This window comes from Lathamus discolor, chromosome 13 (assembly GCF_037157495.1).
Source record: "Lathamus discolor isolate bLatDis1 chromosome 13, bLatDis1.hap1, whole genome shotgun sequence".
Classification (NCBI taxonomy): Eukaryota; Metazoa; Chordata; class Aves; order Psittaciformes; family Psittacidae; genus Lathamus; species Lathamus discolor.
This window is the reverse complement of record NC_088896.1, coordinates 8,035,474-8,056,002: the sequence shown is the minus strand read 5'-3', so window position 1 is coordinate 8,056,002 and position 20,529 is coordinate 8,035,474. Positions and strand designations below refer to the sequence as shown.

At 45.5% G+C, this 20,529-nt stretch overlaps 1 protein-coding gene and 1 long non-coding RNA gene across 4 annotated transcripts in view; both read right to left on the bottom strand.

Moving 5' to 3' along the window:
- HLF (HLF transcription factor, PAR bZIP family member) overlaps positions 1 to 7,291 on the bottom strand; it is a 35,487-nt gene extending 28,196 nt beyond the window's left edge. The window contains exons 1-2 of one of the 2 annotated variants that reach the window (XM_065694057.1): positions 6,920 to 7,291; positions 5,295 to 5,630 (exon numbers count right to left, since the gene is read on the bottom strand). In XM_065694057.1, coding sequence (XP_065550129.1) covers positions 5,295 to 5,630; positions 6,920 to 7,025 — 442 coding nt within the window. In that variant the 5' untranslated portion in view covers positions 7,026 to 7,291. The remainder of the gene's footprint in view (positions 1 to 5,294; positions 5,631 to 6,919) is intronic. The other variant, XM_065694058.1, reaches the window with a different exon arrangement.
- A 693-nt stretch (positions 7,292 to 7,984) lies between these two features.
- On the bottom strand, positions 7,985 to 10,017 carry LOC136021400 (uncharacterized). Of its 2 annotated transcripts, XR_010615761.1 has the most exons (4): positions 9,890 to 10,017; positions 8,656 to 8,798; positions 8,462 to 8,546; positions 7,985 to 8,375 (listed from the first exon to the last, which is right to left on the bottom strand). It is a non-coding gene; the product is annotated as an uncharacterized LOC136021400 (long non-coding RNA). The 2 variants fall into 2 exon arrangements; XR_010615760.1 differs by lacking the exon at positions 7,985 to 8,375 and having other exon boundaries at positions 8,444 to 8,546.
- Positions 10,018 to 20,529: the final 10,512 nt, after the last annotated feature.

The following is a 20,529-nucleotide window of genomic DNA, read 5'->3' as shown; positions in this document are numbered from 1 at the left end:
CACAATTGCTAATCTGCCATTGTATAAACATGTAGAGATTGAACAATTTAATGTGCTTCCTAGGAGCTTCATCTAATCAGATAATGTCAGTGCCTTCACTGTATATATCTCCTGATGACGTCTTCTCTCTTAACTGTAACATATTGTTTTATCAAAGACTTCAGGGCATACTTGTTTCTTAAAAAAAAAAGAAATAAATCAGATCACTGCACTAGAGCATCATTCAATCAAACGCTCTCCAAAACACTTTGAGATGGGAAGCAAGGCTCTGAGAAAAAACACTGTACTTCTGTAGGTAAGTGCAACAAGTTCAACACTCAAATATCCTTGAAATGCCTTTCTAAGGTGACAAAACCCCTACTTGTTCCCTCTGTGTATTCACTTCCTAATGCTGGATAGCCCTTACTTGCCTAAGTAGCTCTGTCTGTGGGGAAAGCACTATTCCCAATGAGAACTGAAGGTGTATTTTGAAAGCACAGCATAAAACCCATGATGTTTCATGCTGCTTACTGTCTGAACTAACTTCAAGCGTTTTCATACAGTCAAGCAATTATTTAACCAATAATCAACATTTAACAGTGAATATTAAAATTAGATCTCTTGAAGGAGACATAGTGTTCTTGCTTCTAGCATTAACTTGCTTGTGCATTCAGCACTTTTTTTCCCCCTGTTGTCATGTGACGGGCTATTTTTAATATTTGCCTGAATATATTTTGCATCTTCCTTTGATCCAGAAAGCAGTTTTGTGAGGCTTGTCTGCATATTGCACTCCCCTTGCCATGGCAGTCCAGAGCGAAGCTTTTCCATTTCACTGTGATTCGGCATCGGCTGGTAATGGCAGGAGCACACAGCCCTGCGTGCGTGCCTGCAGCTCTCGCAACAGCCATGCTGAGCAGGCTGCACAGGGGACTGCCACGTGCCTACAGCACATGGTCATGCAGGCAACAGCCACCCAGAGCCTCACGTGAGAGTCAATGTGAAGAGCAGCTCTCTGTACCAGCCTGCCTGATGGTTTAGCTGGTCATTCCCATGTTGTCACGTGGGAGACCAAAGGTCAGGAAATTCCCAGCTCCACTTGGCGCTGGAGTCCTTCGACTCTAAGAACGGGGGCTCGCACTATGGCTCATGCAACACCTAGCAACTACTTGTAAACAATGATGAAAGCATAGGAGAGGATTCCACATAGAACCTGGCTGCCGGGAAGGCTGCCCTTCGCACTACAAAGGCTGTGCTGGAGGAGGAGAGGGAGGAGAAGGGAGGTCACGTTAGAGAAACACAAGCGAAGGAAGACTGCAATAAAGGGAGTGTTGCGCACACACCCTTTTGTGGGCTGCCCCCTTCACCAAGTCATCCCCAGCACGCAGCTGAGAGGCTGGATGGAGCAAGACCAAACCTCTCCCACTTGGCTGCAGTGCCCATTACAAACAAGAGTTGAAAGAAAATGCTGAAAACCACCCAATCACGCCTAGTGTCAATCACTACAGTTGGCATCTACATAAGAAGTAAAAGGTAACGGATACTCCGCTGTACATGAAGTATCTTGGCTGAATAAATAAAACATGGCATGTAATAAAGTCTTTGTGTTCTTGGGGGGTGGAAGGTGCAAGCACACTTTACATGGAAACAGTTTTCAGCTTTGATTAAGGTACTCCCAAATATATGTATCTTCTTTTGCTTTTAAACTGAAAGACTTGCAGATATTGCACATAGGTGTGTTTCTGCAGCTAATTACAAGGCTTTATTTCATTTTTATCTTTCCTTAAATAACCTTCAACAAATCCTTTGCAAGTAGTCTAAGGCACCCAGTCATCCAGGCAACACAGACTCAAATCCACTGTCACAGGGACACAAAGAATGAGCGAGTTTCTCCAAAGCCCCCGTCAGCCGCATCCTCCTTAAGGAGCAGGGCAGCAACACCACACAGGTTATCACTGTGCCAGCAGCATCTCTGTGCTGCAGCCCTATACCCAAGGCTTTGGGGGCAAACAGAACATTCGTATCTAAACCACAAAATCCCCAAACCCTTCTAATTAGGGTCTTCCACCAAACTCAAGACAATGCTTCTGAACTCCACTCTGCTTAAACCTTTACAGCAACTGCCCCATTCACCCAAATAAGGGCTACACAGGGAAGTGAGCCAGGTAAAAGCAACCAACTAGCTACCTGCAAAATACGAACCTCCCTTTACATACTAACAGCTACAAATACTACAAAATTCCTTAAAGTGCTCTGCAGTTAAATGAGAGATTTACATTCCAGCAAATAAAAACCGGTGAAAGACAACACAAGGTGTGCAACAGATGAACAGATGAACAAAAATGCATTTGCAGCAACAGGTTCGAAAGCCAGCTTTTATAAAACCTGGTTTTGAGGGAGACTAGATTTCAACTGACGAACCAGCATCCAACACAGAAGTTTTAAACGTGTCTACGCATCACAATGTGGTCTGCAATGCTAAAATACATCAAAATACTATTTATTAACAAAGTCAGAACTGTAAAAATGAAATACATCAGATTGGAATCTTGCAACACCCATTATGCCGTGTCCCTCCTCTTCAAAAGAGGCAAAAAAAAAAAAAAAAAAATCAGATTTGCTACATGTACATCTCCTGAAGAGAAATTTATGGAAAAGCAGATGCTTGCTTTATTTTTTGCTATAGTCCAGAGAACAGATGATAAACTGGTGAACCTAATCATTTTTCCATTGACTAGTCAATCCAAGCCGGAAATACAAAATTAAGTTAAATTTATAAGAAACCTTTTTGTTGATAGGTTTTAGGGTTCGGTTTTTTTTTTTTTACCTTTAAGAAAAAAAAAAAAAAGCAGCAGTGAAGATTTTTGTATTGTCAGGTTTACAGCCAGGGTCAGCTCAGCTTTGCTGAGCCTGATGACACTTCTTAGTGAAAACCAATGCAGATTTCCCCGAGATGGCATAAAACACATATGTGGGCAATGCCATTAGCTTCTAAAGACAGATATGGCTTGTATTTCAACACACACCCACACTTAAATCTTCTAATGCCACTCTTCTATAGACCATCTATGTCTGAGATACACCACATACATACAAGAGTCACATTTGGTGTTCCATGTGCGTGTGTGAATCCTCCCCCGTACACAGTACATGCAGGTACAAGAGTTTTGACCCACTGCACGTGATACACTGACGCTAAGTGCTGCAGAGCCAGCTAAAGTAAGCACATAAGCAGCACAGGATTTGACCCTTCCTTCAGCCAGAGTCCACACGCTCAAAACAGGCTTCCATTGTAAGACAGGATACAGATCATGCCGAGGATACAAAGATGAAATGTTTTTAGGAGAATTACTATCACCTAAAAAAAGAATAAATCTCAGTTTTCCTACAAATAGGAAGATTGCATGGAATTAATTTTTATTGAAATCTTATACTTTATACTATTTGTTCTTGGGTTTTATTACAGTAATACAAATCACAACAGGTATACTGTAACGGCAGCTCACACCAGTTAAAAATAAGAACAGATCTTCTTCATGTGACAGTTTAAAAAGGAAGTATTTTTCAAGTCTTGAGATATATTAACCAAAGGGATCCATTATAATGATTTTAACATCTACCTCCAGACTTTCATATTGCAAAGCAGCACACTGGCACTTTCACAACCACCTTAAATACTCATTTTGACTTTTAACTTTTGACTTTTAAAATATAGACTCTTCTATTAAAATCTGCTCAACTCTTAAGATTCTCTTCAAAACAGATTGCCAAAGAAAGATTTCTATACAACAGCACAAAGACTTCAACAACCTGATGAAAAAACAGACTACTGTTAATTTCCCCTGCGGTGGGTACTACGGCTTAGTATTTCTTAGTTTAAGAAATGGAATGAGCTCCCCTTTAAAAACACATTTTACAAAAAAATTGTATTATTCTTCAGGCCAGATGGCATGGGGAAAAGAGACCTGAAAATAACCAGGTTTTATCTTGCCCTAAGAGACAGGACTTCTTTTACAAGAGTGAAAAAGTGCACAGTTTCATGAGTCAAGTTGTAACCCTGAGCTGGAAACAGCTCAGGAAAAACTCCAAAAAAAAAAAATAATAAAATCAATGAGTTGAAAAGTCACAGAGACAGCTGATTACCAATAAATTCTGACAGGTGATCATTAAAAGCCCAGCTTATAACCAGGCTCCTCTGGAATAGAAAAAGAATGAGGACAGATTATCTGCCAGATAATGTTGTGTGTGCACATGCAACAGAAAACAGTGTAGCATATACGCACTAAAGTGGCTCAGGAAAAACAAGGAGGTTTTTTTACATCCTGCGCTGCCAACTCCAAATACATTTTAACTTTGGAAACCCATATAAGTTATTAGTCAACTATGGAATGTCTCAAAACAAAACAAAGTCAAATCCACATGAAGTAAAAGTAAGTAAACGAAATCCACGACTAAACACACACTTCTGACTCGGGGCCAAGGAGTCTGTTGCCAGGTTTGGGGTGTTTTCGGGGGGTGTTTTATTACTTTTGAATGAGAAAAGAATGTTACAGGCTTGTAAGACTTTTCTATTTCATCCTGCTCCACAACTTTGTCCTTCTATTTATTTATTTTGCCTCCTTATCAGATGATTCTGACAATGACTTCGCACGCTGAGCATGGCAAACGATCAAGCAGAAGGGTGAGGAGTGGCTTCCTGCTGCCAAGAGCACACTTTGCTCTCACAAACCTTGTGTGAGCAGAAGAGCACAATAATAAGTCACCCTTGGTCTTTAAAAGAAAAAAAGAAAGGCAAAGCTCCATGTTTTCCGAACTTCAATGTTGACACTACTCCACTGACCATGATCTCAGCCATGCTGGTGTCAAGCCAAGGCAGTTATTCTGGATTCATACTAGTGGAAGCAATGTCTTTATGTTTCAACTTCAAAATAATCGCCCACTCCTATGTTCTCACACTGAATACTGACCAAAGGAATATTCTCCTTCTTGGTCCTTCTCCCTGTTCATTTAACATCATGGCATCTCTGCATTACTATTCCATCTGTGGTCTTTTTACATGCCAATAGCTAGGCTACCAATGAAGAAAAGATAGGCAAGTTTCCTTGGAATTCCCACAGCTTCCTTACACAGTTTAAGCAAAAATCTCTATGGAGCAATTTAGCAATAAATACAGCTATTATTTTTATTCTTTGGAGTGCGAGTGACTTGAACCATATTGGCTCTAAGCTGCCTGTCAACCATACAGGGAGAAGTAATGATTTACACAGGGGAGAAGGACTCATGCCAAAATCCACTGGAAGTTCTTAGGGCTGATTTACCTGGTCTGACCGGGCTCTGCATGCAGTTCTGCGACACCATGCCTGGATGGACTGAAGTAGAAGCCCTGCTGCTGAGGTCCATGACTGAAGGTGATGCTGAGGTAGCTTGCTGGAGACCTGACTGGTGCGGGCTATGCTCATGCTGGTTTGGGCTGGGTGGAATGCCATTTTCCGAAAGGAATTCTTCCAGGTCCATGTATTCCAACTGGAAAGTGTCTCCATCATATGGCAGTGTCTTGTCCCATAATGTTGGACCCAAGAAAGCCGACTGAGGGACTGTGGTACTGGTGCTGTCATCATCTAACTTCTTCTCCTTGTCTTTTTCTTTACCAAATGCTTAAACAGAACATACAGTAAAGATGTAAGAGCTCAGTAATTAACATATTAGCAACTACTATTTCCATTCTTTCTGCCACACTCAGTTGTAAGAAACAAATACTCCCTTCATGAAAATAACCCCTTCGATTCATTCTATGTGGTAGAGAATCAAAGGCTCATGCCAGCTGAGCACCTCTGCTGTATCCAACAGCAAGATTTTTCCTCTATTTTTAGTTAACAGTTCCACTGCATACATGTTTGACTGTCAGCTTCAATCGCTCAGACTTAAAAGTGATTATTTAAGCAAAACAAACTGGAAACTATGGCTGTATTGTGTTGAAAAGGCAGTCTTAACCTAAAATCCCAGCAATTTATTATCCTGTCATACTTCTGAATTAAGGTCCCAGTCTTGCTACTCCCTACACGAGGAAAGCAGTCCTCAAATCCCGTACTTCTTGACATTACTCAGCACAGCAGTGCAGTCTGACAGAACATGCATTTTGATGTGCAGAAAAGTCAACAAAAAATTCAAAAGTAGAAGCGAGGAGAAAAGTTAAAATGATGCTTCCTGCTCATTCCTACAACCTCCAGAGGTTTCAGTACACACTTCTGAAGTGAAACACTCACTTTTGCTACAAGACTTGCAAGATTCCGAACCAATAAAGCATCCTGTCAACTACCTTCATAGCGTTTTCTTTTTAACCACATGCAACAACCCCGGTAAAAATCTGAGAACCGCTCTGCAGTGAAACCGGGAAAGCCGGGAATACAAAATGCCTTGGCTCTGGGAGACCTCTCACAGGTTTCTAGTTTTAACGCGCGTTTGATCCATCAGAAACACTGATAAATCTGCGCACCGCCTTAGCCTTCCCAGGCAGCTGTAACTTCCCACCGCCCGGACGCCTTCCCGTCGCACGGCAGGTTTCTGACCGGCGGCCAGGACCGGACAGCTGCCGGCCGCAGGGGCGGCTGCGGGGGAACCCGGCTCCGGCTGCGGGGTCCCCGTCACCCCATTCTGCCCAGCACCGAGGCAAATCGCACCCTTTCATTTGCTTTTCCAGGTGGCCGGAGCCGTCCCCGCTGCGGCAATGGGAAACCCGAGCGCGGTGCGCTCGGCCGGGCAGGCTGCGCTCGGCGCCCCGACCGAAATCACCCGTCACTGCACCGCCTCGGGGAGCGGGGTCGGAGGGAAGGGAAAGGGAAAGCGAGGCAGCGGGATGGGGCCGCCATTTCGGGGGCCGGGCTGCGAGGGGGCCCGCTGACACCGCCGGCCCCGGGCGAGCGAGGGATTCCCGGGGAAGCCTCACCGTCTTCGTGAGCGAGCGGCAGCTTGAGCGGGTTTTCCAGCAGCGACTTCAGCACGCCGTAGGTGGGAGGTAGGAAGGTGGGGTTCAGCGGGAGCGGCCGCGACATGGTGAGCGCTCCGCCGGGGCAGCTGCGCGGTCAACGGTTCCTTCCCCTTGCCTCTGGCGACGCCGCTAACGCAGCGCGGTGCAGCGAGCGCCCGAGCCGAGCCGAGCCGAGCCGAGCCGAGGAGCGGGAGAGGCCCCTCGGCCGCGCACCTCCGACACCACTACTCCCGCCGCCCGCTCTGCACCGCGCGCCCCGGCCGCGCGCCCATGTGCAGGCGCTACCGGCGCTGACGTCAGGCGCGGCGCGGCACCGCCATTGGCGCTGGGGGGGAGCGGCGGGCGGCCACGCCTCCTCCCCCCCGAGCCACGCCCCTCTCCCCCCCGCGGCACGCGCGGCCGCCGTTCCCCCGCGGCGGGGGCAATGGAGGGGCCCGGGGCCCCGCCCCCGGCCCGCCCCGCGGGGCCCCGTGTCCGTGATCCCGCTGTCGGGCACCAAGCGGGAGGGCAGCGGGGCGGCCGCACTCAGCGCGGCGGGTTCATCCGTTCCTGAGGGCACCGGTTACCGGGCCTGTGGGCATTCCCTGTGGGAGCCACAGTGACCTTCCGCACGCCTCACTTCCCAAAGCAGATGGCTCCTGTCACCGGTTACCAAGACAAACCGGGGTGAGATAACAATTGCCCCGCACAGGGTCCCTCTGTCTCATCGCAAACTCTATAGGATGGAGCTTCCCTCTCCTCCAAGGTCCTCGCTGCGAGCTGGGCAGGCTTCATCCCCTCAGACCTCAAGCCACCCTGTCAGGAGCGGAGCCCTGTTCATGGGCTGCTCAAGATCCGAAGTCCTCCCACCCATCAGTGCCTGCAAGTGTTTGTATCTATCTCCATCCTTCTCAGCTCTGCTTTTCGGGAGGCGTTTTGCAAAGCTTTACTGCCCATATTTAGTTGTTAAGCTTTCTTCACAAGTCATTTCTTTACCATTAGCAAATGTAAATAAATACTCACTGTAAGGAAATAAAGGTAAATTAACTGCATAAACATTTAGCTGCAGAGCCCAGTATTTAGAAATAAAAGCAGCCTGAGGAGCAGAAGTCTGCCTTGAAATGCGCTGCTCTCCCCTTACATACCTGCCTATAATTACGTGCACTGAATAGGGTCTAGCCAAACAATCCAACTAAACCAAGTAACTAATCAAAGTCCAAAGTACATTCAGATCAATAAAATTGTACTGGCACAACCGAAATCCGAGGACAGGCGGCTGGAATTGCCAGGCCCAGAGAACCAGAGATAGTGTAGTACGAACATGGTGATGGACACCTGAGCAGTGCCGGTGGGAGAACCTCCAAGGCCGCAGTCAGTGGCTGGAGAGGTTGGGAGCAGGAATGTCACAGTAGCAGCATGGTAGTTTTAAAATCACCTAACCAGAAACAAGCAGTGGATTATTAAATGATTGTACACATACCAATGTTGCCTCAGACGGCCAAATTGCTAGTTACTGGAAACCTTTAATTGCAGGGGTGCACGGTGACTGACAGAAAGATTAGGGCAACTGGCAATCCATATGCAGATGTGGTACAGAATGTTTTTTCTATGCAGTATAAAGGGGAAAAAAAATCCAAACAATACATGTAAGAGATTAGGTAAGCAACAATGAAGAGTAAATAATAGATGTTTACACTACTCTTGTGAGACCTCACCTGCAGTCCTGCATTCAGCTCTGGGGCACCCAACACAAGAGGGACGTGGAGCTGTTGGAGCAAGCCCAGAGGCCACAGAGATATTCTGAGGGCTGGAACACCTCTGCTATGGTGCCAGGCTGAGAGAGCTGGGCTGGTTCACCCTGGAAAAGAGAAGGCTCTGGAAGACCTTCAAGCAGCTCCCAGTGCCTAAAGGGGCTACAAGAAACCTGGAGAGGGGCTTTGGACAAGGAAGAAGATTTTCCCTGGGAGGGTGCTGAGGCGCTGGCACAGGGTGCCCAGAGAAGCTGTGGCTGCCCCATCCCTGGCAGTGTTCAAGGCCAGGTTGGACGGGGCTTGGAGCAAGCTGCTCTAGTAGAAGGTGTCCCTGCCTGTTGCAGGGGGTTGGAAGTGGATGAGCTTTAAGGTCCTTTCCAACCCAAACCAGTCTGGGATTCTACTATTCTATTTTTCTATAACATGTAAAAGTCAAGGGGATATTGGGAAACACCAATAACAAACACGGTTAGGGATGTGATGGGAGCTCAGCGTGAGCATAACTACTTATTATTATGCTATGGTTATTGACCACTACAGTCAAAATACACTCAACAGCTGCATTTTCAGCTCAACAGAATGACAGTAGAACTGCACTGTGTCAATACTTGACATTGAGTCGGCTAAATTATGTGTAGATCTGTGCAAGCACGGAGCACAGTGAAGCAGCCTGCATACAGTTACAGACCCTGCACTCCCAACAGCCAGAAGCTTGCAATTTTCTGGGCGAGAACACTGGAACAACCCTTCCGGATATCAGATCAGCCAGAAACGCTAAGCAATGTACCTGAGCAGGGTGCTGGAGCTGTTGTCAGTCTGACGCTACAACTGGAGCAGTAATTTAAGCCCAGCCTTGCCACACAGGCAGGTCTCATACCAAGCTGCCTAAACTGCCAGGCTGTCAGGACACTGTGTTCTTTCTTAACACGTGTGTCACATGTACCTGTGAGTTACCCAAATATGCTGGCTGCGCCTCTCCAAAGGTGGTCCCCCAATTAAAAAAGATAAATCTCAGCCAATGTTTAATGTTTCTGTTGTTTTCATCACAGAAGTATGATCAGTTACATGCCCAAAGATCCTGTTGGGCTCTGTTTTTCAAAGTACATTTAGGTTAATGTTCTATTTTCTAATAACACCTTTAAAAATGTAATTCTTTATCAAATACAGCTGGGGGGACCTTATCACTCTCTACACGTACCTGAAAGGAGGTTGTAGTGAGGTGGGGTCAGTCTCTTCTGCCAAGTAACAAGCAATGGGACAAGAGGAAATCGGCCTCAAGCTGTGCCAGGGGAGGTTTATACAGGGTATTAGGAACAGCTCCTTCCCCAAAGGGTGCTCAGGTATTGGAAGAGGCTGCCCAGGGCACGTCCCTGCAAGTGCTCACACACCGTGTAGAGGAGGCCCGCAGTGCCATGGGTTAGGGGTGGCCTTGCAGTGCTGGGATAAAGGTCAGATTCGATGATCTTACAGGCCTTTTCCACCGTAGCTGTCAAACACAATCTGAACAGCCGTGACACGTTGAAGGGTTCTTTCCCCCCGAAAGACAAGCAGAGCAGGTCAGGCACCGGTCACAGCACAAGCCTGTGGCGGCGCAGACCTGCGAACAAGCGGTTACCACAGCCCTGCAGCTGACTGGAGCGCTCCGACACCGACACCAACCCGCACAGCAGCCGCGGCTCCGCTCCGGGGCCCCGCCGCGCTCCGTGCCGCCGGCCCCGCCGTGAGCCCCGCCTCGGAGCCGGGCCCCGGGCCGGGAGTAACGGCGGGACGGGGCGGACCCCGGCGGGCACCGCTGTCACGCGGAGGCGCGCGAGGGCCGTCACGTGAGCGCGCGGGCTGACCTACTTCGGGCCAATGGCGGAGGCCCCGCGGGGCCGGCCCGGTACCGGCCGCCGCCGCCTTGTGCCCGCTTCGCCCTGGCCCAGCGCTTGGCGGGGCCCCCTGCACCCCAGGGTGCGGTGCGAGCGCCCGACGGGGCCGCCCCGGGGCTGTTCCCGAGCGGGGCGGCCCGGCCGTGCAGCACCCCGGTACCGTGCCAAATCCCGGCCCTGCCGCGGGAGGGCGGGGGTGGCTGCTGATGGGACCGCTGCTCACGGGTGGGTGTCTCTTAGCAGAGCATCCGATGGTCCTGTTCCTCAGTCTGCCCTTATCCAGGCTGTTAAAACTCAAGGAGTGCATTTTTCTCCAAAATGAAGTTATTTTAAGCATGTTTTACAATAAAGGTTCTGCTTGTTTAAAAAGAGTTCACAACTGTGGCATGTGCACGGTTCTGCTGCAGCTCCCTTTCTCTAACGCATTTCCGTACCTTGCCCTGGCAATTGGGAATTCTGCTCCAAAATACCTTTAGTAAACCAGGTATTGTATTGTAAACAAGACTGCAGCTTTTCTTCCCTATGCAGAAAGCCTGAGTGAAAGTTTTCTTCAAGGATCCATTCAACCAGTATCTTTCAGGGGACCTACCTCCATGAACATGAATAAAAGCTGGCCAGGAAGGCTGTGCAGTCGTCATGGCTCAGCATAAATATCGATACTGATAGATGGAAAGATGCCTGCTCTGGGGCTGTAAAACAGGTATATCATAGTCACCTTATAATCTGCAGCTTACATGTATTTAAATATAGATTGGTCTGAAGAATCCAGTCCCTTTTCCTGACCTTGTCGTTTGCCTCTGGGTTAAAAAGGAGCCAGCACTGTACATGCAGTTTGACAAATCCCTCAAACTTAAGCAAGGCTTCCTCTGATCAGGTATTCACATGGATACAGCTGGACTGTCAATGCCAGTTCCTCGGTTAAGTGCTTTCTTTTAAGTATGTTCTGTCTGGAGAAAAGCACGGCAGAAGCAGGGGGACAAAAACAAGCAACAAGGTGAAGAGGATAAATAATGCAGGAGAACAAGCTTTTGGGTCAAGGCACAGAACACATGGGAAAAGCAAATGGTTTACAGGACCTTAAATACCACCTGGTTTACTGACAGATCCTCATCTCAGCCCTTTGGGAGACAAAAGATGAAAGGATTGAGTGAGATGCACAGAAAAAACAGAGAGGAGAATTTGAAGAGGCTCAAGATTCAGCCTTCGTTTTAGTTCAGATTTGTCCTGAAACAGAGAAACGTTCCCAGATTGGCCTCAGACAGCGGGACATTTCCAGCTGCATTATGTGACGCATAACTCAGAGGTACTTAAAAGCCACACGAGTACGACCAGATACCCACACCCTAACCGGAGCTGGAAAACAGCAGCTTTTGAAGAGAAGGTCGAGGAGCCCCATGAGCAAAGCCTGACCCCTGCTTCCCTCACCATCGTGGAGGTGCTGGAATTAGCCCTTGCTCAGCTTTCCAAGTGAAAGCCGCTACCAGCAATGCTGGATTACTTAAAAATTGATGTTTATTGCCCACATGGTGTGCAGCTGAGCGAGCTGCTGCGGCTCCTCGCAAGGAGGAAAATGCTTGTTGAATGAACCATCATCTGCCCCCGCCTTCTTTTATTATTATTTTATTTATTTTTTTAAGGTTTAATTGGATGTGGGCGAGACAGGTTTGGAACTGCTTTTGGGTAATGGCAGAGGAACTTCTTTTAAGTAATCTGGTGTGGTTCCAAAAGGCATTCCAGTTCTCAGAAAAATAGGTATTACCAGTCATTGCTTATATGCTGTGAGTTGAAAGATTAATAATCTTCTCTGCCAAAGTTTACAGTCAGCCTTCACCATGACAGTAGATCAAATACATGTACTTGCTGGGCAGCTTGACCTCGTTTGAACTCAGCAAGTGTTGCTCTCTCTGATGACTGCGTTTTGGGAACTAATGCTCTGCTATGCTTTTTAAAGCAACCTTAACCTTGTAAAGCATTAACCAGCCTCTCAAGCCCGTTTCAAGCACCCAGTGCCCTTGGTGCCTTAGCAAATTATTTAGACCCAGTAGGTGTGAGCAGCCAGATGACAGAACTGGATTGAGACAAGCGATAAGGGAGTAGCTGGCCTGTTCTGCAGTCAGACCTTTCCCTGAATAAGGACAACTCCCAGCTGGTGCCAATGGGAAGCAACTTGATCCCTTCCATTTATTCCTCTGCACTCCAGTCCTCTTTCTGTCTCACTTTTGGCTTGCATGCTGCAGAAAGACAGTTGGAAATAGCTGTTCTTACATGCTCAGGCTGTTTGATTTTGGAAGCTGGCACTGGTTTTACTGGAGATAGAAGAGCACCCACGAGCACAGAATAAAACAGCCCATCCACAGGCAGAGCTGTAACAGAAGGGTAGAGTGAAAGGTGCAGGAGCTGAGCATCTCCTCCTTAATCAGAGTTTCTATTGAAGTCAATGACCCAGATTTCTCTGACTTCAAATGGCTGTTTTCAGAGAGCTTGCCGGAGGCATGGTGCTGGGGAAGGTCAGGAAGAATTTAGCCTGAAGTATTCCGCATGCATAGGCTTATCAGATCTGGATCTGTACGACTTGCAGCTGAAAACCCATGTTCTTCAGTGAGGTCTGTGAAAGTCAGTGACTTGACTGGTACCCTGGGCTTCACGCTTGCAAGGGTGCACTAACTTTGGGATTTCTTTCTGTTCTCAATTTCTGGATCAGTTCTGTGCCATCCACCTTGCTCCCAGGTTTCCCTCTTAAAAAGAAATGTAAAGAAAGAATGCAGAAAACCCAAACTGGCTTTTAATCCCATGGGTTTAGATTATTAAGAACCCAGAAGTGTGGTAAACCTCTCTTGTCTTTGGCAAGAAAGCCTGACCTTCTGCAGAAGACTGGGAAAATTCCTACAGACAAAAACCGGGCTTCTATATATAAAGGTACTAAAATCATGCCATGTATCTTTATGAAAGAATCACTGTAACTGCACATATTTTAAATGAGCAGCAAATGTGGCAGAAACACACTTTATTAATCTGTATGCAGTTTATTCTCTAGGTTTAGATTCATTACATCTTGCGGATGAGACTGGCTTGGTTTTATGGATTTTTTTCCCCTCTTTTTTCAATGTACTCCCCCTTTCAGTTATATGCAGCAGCAGGGTAGGTTCCTGATATGGATGCCAGCCTGCAGCACCCTTCTTTAGCCCAGCCAGGGGGATTCTGCTAAATTACCCTTTGTTTTATGGCCCATTTTATTCTGTTAAAATCTCTGATCAGAAATACCAGCTGGAAACTAGTTGCTGTCTCAGTATCAGAATATGCACATTGAATATGTTCAATATCAGTACGTCAGCTTCCCGGGTTTTTGGAAACCTCCTTATGCAAATACCATAATGCAACACACAGTAACAGTGAACACTGTCTTAAGAGGCAAATGTACCCCAGATTCTGTGCATGTATCTCCCCATTTTAGCTGATACAGGAAAGTCTGATTAGATCTCTAAAGATTACAGTTTAAAAGGGCTTGGAAAATATAGAGTATTAGTAACGTGGATTTTAAAATGTACGTCCAACCATAGAATCAGCTTTACTGATACAGAGCATCCCAAAGCTGGATTTCTGTGTTTAGCAAAAGGAGGTATTTTCCCATAATCGTACGTTGGCTTTGTCTTACCAGCGTGCAGAGCTGCTGCGTGCTGTGACGCAGGATAGAGCAGCTGCACACTGGGGATTGTGCTCCGAGGGAGAGGAACGGATTCGGAGCGTTCAGACCATGAGTTACCTCTCCTTCCCACTGGAGTCAGCAGCTCTGCAGCAGTCCTGCTGCCCGTTTCATCTTCTGAAAGACTCAACTAATTGCTAACATCTCCTACAAAGACAAATGCGTACATATAAGACATACACTGAAAGAGATGTATAATGTTTGCCATTTCAAACTGTTCAGCTTTGTAAAGTTGTTTTTATGCACTGAACTGAAATGTTTAAGTTAGTTGAGATGAGCACAATAGCTGGCAGCTGTATCATAATAACCCTTCAATATACATGCAGGCACAAGGAAGCATAGACACTGCTATTGTTGCTTTATTCTGCCTTTGACTTTTTTGTGTCATGTATTCTTTTAAAGTGATCTGCTCTGAGCTGCAATAATGTGGGTGCATAATTGACTGTATTTGGACTAAAGATATTCTTGTCTCTGTGTTTTCCTGGCCAGGCATTTGGACTACAAGCTATATTGTACACATCAGGCAGACATCTATACAGAAAACATCAGACACAACTAGTTTAATATTAAACCAGCTTTGTATTGTTTTTATTTCCATTAATTTTTAAAGCCTTTCAACAAAAATCTTTAATTCCCTTGCAGAGTAAATTGGTTTTGAAAGCTCACAATTAGCATTTCCGCAGGCAGGTTTTGTTGTTTCTTTTTCTTGGGTTTTTTAAAACACCAAAGGGCATAAACATACTTACAGTTTTCTATAGCCATATGACAGCATTTATGCAGGGAAATAAAGATGTCCTTCTCTTGTGTTTTCCCTTAAACGGCTTTGACCTGGAGAACGCATTATGTTGATTGGCATGAGAATGAAGGCTGTGATCTTATTTTTACTGTTTGTTATAGCAGTTTCAAACTTATCAAAGGAAGAAATAGAGGCTTTTCGGATGGCTGCTTGCCAGCATCACTAATCAGAATTTTAATGAGGTTTTTCGAGGCCTAAATTAGGTCTAATTAACAATATATAAAGCAAATGTATAATGCCACAGAAGGGATGTAGCCTGCATATAGAATGTTGCAATCTCTATACAAAAAGAAATGTTGAACAAAATACACATTCTTGTGCTGGTTTAAATATACGCAGCTGCTTTTTCTTTAACTGTTATGCCTTAATTAACAAATTGCCTTTGGAAAACGTGGTCCTAGATTTTTGTAACATCTTTGGCATCTCTGAAGGGGAATAATGCAGGTGCTGATGGCTGAACCCCCTCTGTACTGTTTGCTCTGATACAGACTCTGAAAAACCCTAGGTTGTGTTGATGACATGAGCTGTGCCCTGTTACTTCCCCCAAGTGCTCCATTTGCCATCATCACATCTCTGGACGGACCATGTGTTCCTATTGTTTGTGGGCAGGATAACTAGCCTGCAGCTTCCATTTCATCACAAAAGGCATGGTTATATTTAGTCTACACACACTGTTTTTCCTCCAAGCATTTAAGACCGAAAATGATTAACAACTACAAAACGTCATCCTCAAAACACAGTGTTGGTTCTTCCCCCAAAGTATATTCTGTGCAAAGAAGGATAAGCCGAAAGGACTTTTCTCCCCCTGCAAGATTCTGTTATTTATGGTACCATAGTTCAGTTTTCTCCTTGTCTGGTTTATCTCTAACATATGAAATGCTTCAAAAAAGGAAAGCATCTTTAATCAGAGTTGCTCAGATGCAGCTTAATGCAATTGAACACCTCAAAGCATGGAATTGCAGCTTCTGCCCGAACAAACCATTTTATTCATGTACTGAGACCATTAACCAGGAAGTCTTGCAAAGCCTTTTGCAAATTTCAGGCTTAGTAAACAAATCTCATCTCTTTATCCAGCTAAAGCAATCTCTCTTCTGATTCATTTAGCCCAAGAAATGATATATAAATAACAACAGTAGCAACAAGGGGTAAAAACCCCACCTAAGCACACCAGAACATGATGAGCATGAAACCCAAACCAAATACTCCCCATTGCACGAACTCCAGGTCATCATTTCTAGTAGCATTAGGTAAGAGTGTTCTGAACACTTGTGCAGGACTTTTCAGTGTTGCTTTAAATCAGGGTTATCTGGAAAGCTGTAACGAGTTTACATTAACTGCTAGAACCTGTAGTTAATGCATTGACAGTCATCAACTGATCAGTAGCTTTGAACTAACATCAGCCATATTCTAAGTAAGCTTAAATAGCCACTTCACACGTGTGTTTCTTTAAGTGTGTAAATAAATATATTCACAGCAACTTTAAAGAGAGAGCCAAACCACAGGGCAGAGGAAGCCAGAATAATTTTGCATCTGTTACAACACTCAGGATAATGTTTTGGTTGATTTATAGTGGAAATATTTGTTTTTCAGCTGGAACTTTGGTAACTCAGAACAGATGTTCACAGCGATGCTGGAATACTGGCTACCCATGCTTCTTTCTTAAGTGCTGTTAGGCTTTTAATCTAGGAAAAAATTAATAAACTGTGAAATTACTGTTCTTACAGAAGTTACATAGTAATGGAGTTCCAGTTCGATTATCTTTCCATTTTATCAGAATCTCAAGACATACAGTGACACATGCAGAAAAAACCCTACCAAAGCAGATAGATTTCATCTGTTTTGTGACCTTGGACAGAGGAGAAGTGCTTGTCTATCACTGTTTTCTTTTTTCCAAAGCCTTGTAGCATTGAACCAACTCAGCTTTCTGACTTTTTTCCACCTTCACTGAGCTAGGGAATATTTAAACAAGGGGAGCAAAGAAGGTTCTGGTAACAAGACAGTTATCCGTATCTCCTAAAAAACACTAAGAATTCAGTATATTGTTTTTTGGAAGTCCTATTTGTATTGCTTAAGGACCTCTGACTATAGTGCAGCCATGAGACCAGGTCTCCCTTCCCCATGATTTACTCACGTCCTGCAATATTCAGCCGGAAGAACTGGCTCGTTAGTTAGGGGAGCACCATGTTCTGAAACCCATAGACATCTTCTTTGCTTCAGGAGCACCAAGCTCCAAAGCTCAGAAGTGAACAGCTCTGTCAGTTCAGAGGGGCTGCCTTTTTTCCTAGAGAGGCAGGTTACAGTCTCCTCTCCCAGTGCAAATATCCAAAGCAATTTCCTGATGTGAATTCCATATTGCCAGTGGGGCTCTGCCTGATATCTTTACCTTATGAGGTCTGTTGTTTCTTCTAGGAACTTTCAGATACTATACTTTCTTGCTTCCCAGGAAAGATCCACATAAGCTGGCATGCAGCTATTTAATGGCTATCCCATTTGCAGCTACCTTTCTTTCCAGGTGGCATCAGTATATTCCTAATGACTGATAACGCTGACAGCATCAGAGAGGAGCCAGTGGCTTGTCTCTGTGTGAAGCAAGTATTTTGAATTACAATTACTGCATTAAGCATCTTTGAAGAGGTTTCCTCACTGATTCATAGTAATGCATGATAACCTGCTCAGCCTGGGGAGAGCTGCCTGCTGCCAGAGGCACAATGCCAAGCTCAGTACTCTGCTAGTGGCAGCGTCGTGATCATTCCTGAGTGCCATCAGCTGAAGAAAGGCAAGGCAGAGTGTGTGAAACACCACTTCCCTTTGAGCCTCAGGTGTTCTGCACCAGTATCTCATCTTGAGAGATGCATTGTTAATGCTGGAAGGAGTGGAACCTCAGTGCAAGCTTGTTGGGCAAATGCAGTACAAACGCAGATTTTACTAGAATATATTCTTTGCAAGCAGGATAGTATTTATAGTGGTGACATGAGTCACCTTAGATACCATGGATACAGCATTTCATCCGCTAACTCCATTAAGTACCATCAGCTTTTCACAGTATTTTGCACTTGTACAACCAGATGATTGTTTTGCTCCTCAGGGTGCTCGTTCCTCTCTGTCCTGGAGAGAACTGGAGCCAGTGGACACTGAAATGCTTCTATGGCCGAGAAGCTTCCATGTAACAGAAACAAAGCTTCAACTGCTGTAGACTTTTAGACAGGATTTTGGGAACACTTCTCTGATGCTTTGCTCAGACACCCATTATTTTACCTTGGCTGTTATCTGACTTATCAGCTGTTAGATTATGCAGAGTCTTCCTTGGAAAGGCTATCCCTTCTGCAAGCAGGGACATATTGTTTCATTTGAATTCCCTTGAGCAGTAAGCATTAGACCCAGGCACCCCTGAGATACTGGAGTGCTGGGCTCCCACGGCCCTCTGCATCCTGCACATGGGTCCAGGGAATGTATTCACTCTTTGTCTGTTTATAATGCCATATGTTTGGGCTTTAAGCTACAGCGAACCTCCAGTCTGAAGCCCTTGCTGGGTGTGAAGAGCCATGCAACCACACTGAAAGGTGCAGAGCTGCATCTGATGTTTGCCATCCATGCGGTCCTGGAGTTTTCATCACTGGAACTGCTCTTCTGTGTGTTCTCAGATGGAAAAGTTCAGAAGCGTTATTTTAACACTGTGCTTGAAGAATACATTTTTCTTCTAACTTAAACCTTTACCCTAGATCTGCAGCCTTCACTTATCCAGACAGTTCAGTACAGGGGTTAAAGCACCAGGTTGGAGACTACCACTCATCTCTCCAGCCTCTGCCACCACTTGCTGCATGACCTTGGACAAGTCACTCAGTTTCCATCAGTGTTGTCTCATTGTTTGTCCCTGTTTCCTGTAGGAGTAGGTAGGAGAATCTTAAGGGAGTAACATCTGTATCCCAGATGAGTATTTGCAGGAGTTAGCTGTGTGATTTCACATATAAATAAGGGGTAATGAGGTCTGTTATGACACTGACAGATTGCAAGCCTCTTGTACATGACAGCCAGTTACTTCTTTCCAGTAATAAGTCCTGGAGCAGCACACTGTACTTCTCTGAACCTCATAGTAATATCCTCTTGTTGCTCTCTCAAGCCCTGTTAATGAGATGCTCAGAGCTGGGAGAAGGCATCTGCTTAGTAACAGAGTTGGCAGGTTTGTGCACTTTGCTAGCACAGACAAACAGTCTAATAATTTCTCACCATGAGAAACCTGAACTGCTTAAATCCCAGTTAGGGTGTGATCCTACCGGGTGCTGAATGGTTGTTGAGAGCTGAACCATCCTCAGCCTGATAAAGGCACTCGGCATGCTGCAGGTCCAGTCTGGCTCGGACAGGGCACCTCTGCAAGATGCTGTGCTGCGAGAGAACTCTCTGATTACTCTGGATTACTACTAGGTGAAACTAGTTTACTTACGAGTTGCACTGAGGTCCTTTGGAAGTCAGTCAAAGGCTTTATTATGCTAAGATTAGTAGCTCATGAGTAATCTCTGCTAGAACAATTCGCTCTCACTAGGCTGTTGGAATTTGTCAGGTGCTGTACCTGAGCCACAGGGACTGGTTCCTAAAATCAAAGAAATCTGTGCAAACACTGTATTTCTGGCATAAGGGTCAGAAAAGGGCCAGTTGTGGTCCATGAAAATGTCCTCTCTGGAGAGGTGATGCTGGCTCTATTATAAATATAGGATTTGCTGTTATGTGAAGGTGTTTGTGTATTGTAACAAAAATATGCATGAGCGAGAGGATTTACACATTGCAGTTACAGACACAAGATGTTGTGCTTCTGGTTCATGTAGGGAATACACGTTTCAGCTCTCGGAGGCACCCTTATGATAAGGCATCAGCACAGACAGTGCTAATGAGACTGCAAATCAACCGAGAAAGAAAATGATTGCAAGCTTTTCAGTTCTATAATAGATAACAGGAGATGGGATTTCCTGTCAATATTCATAAGAATTCCCCTCGAAATAAAAAAAAATCAGCCCGATTTAGCTTTTTTTTCCAGGTTGCAGGTGCTTCAGGGGAGTAACTGCTGTTCCTTCACAGAGGATGTTGCATACTGAGAACCAAGTGCCCTGACAGCCCTTTCCTGGCCATCCCTGCTCATGGAGTGAGTGGTGACTGAGGAAACCAGGAGCTCTTCCGAGCTGGTGCCACCCTAGAGTTACTTTCCATCCATTCAGACATGGGGTATTTTTCTCCTCCCGTACCTGCCATTCCCGATTGAAAACGAAGATGTCAGTGAGGTTGTCTGTAGCAGAAGTTTGCTCTGCTGGAGCCCTGTGTGAAAGCAATCCATGTTTCCTTTTTCCTTGGGTTTAGGTACTGTTTTACAGCTGTTCATGTATTCACTACCAGAAGAACAGCCTGGCACCAGGCAAACCCATCACAATACTGCCACTGGGTTTCCAAGAGTGGTAGTATTTCACTCTAGCATCCCTACCAGATTA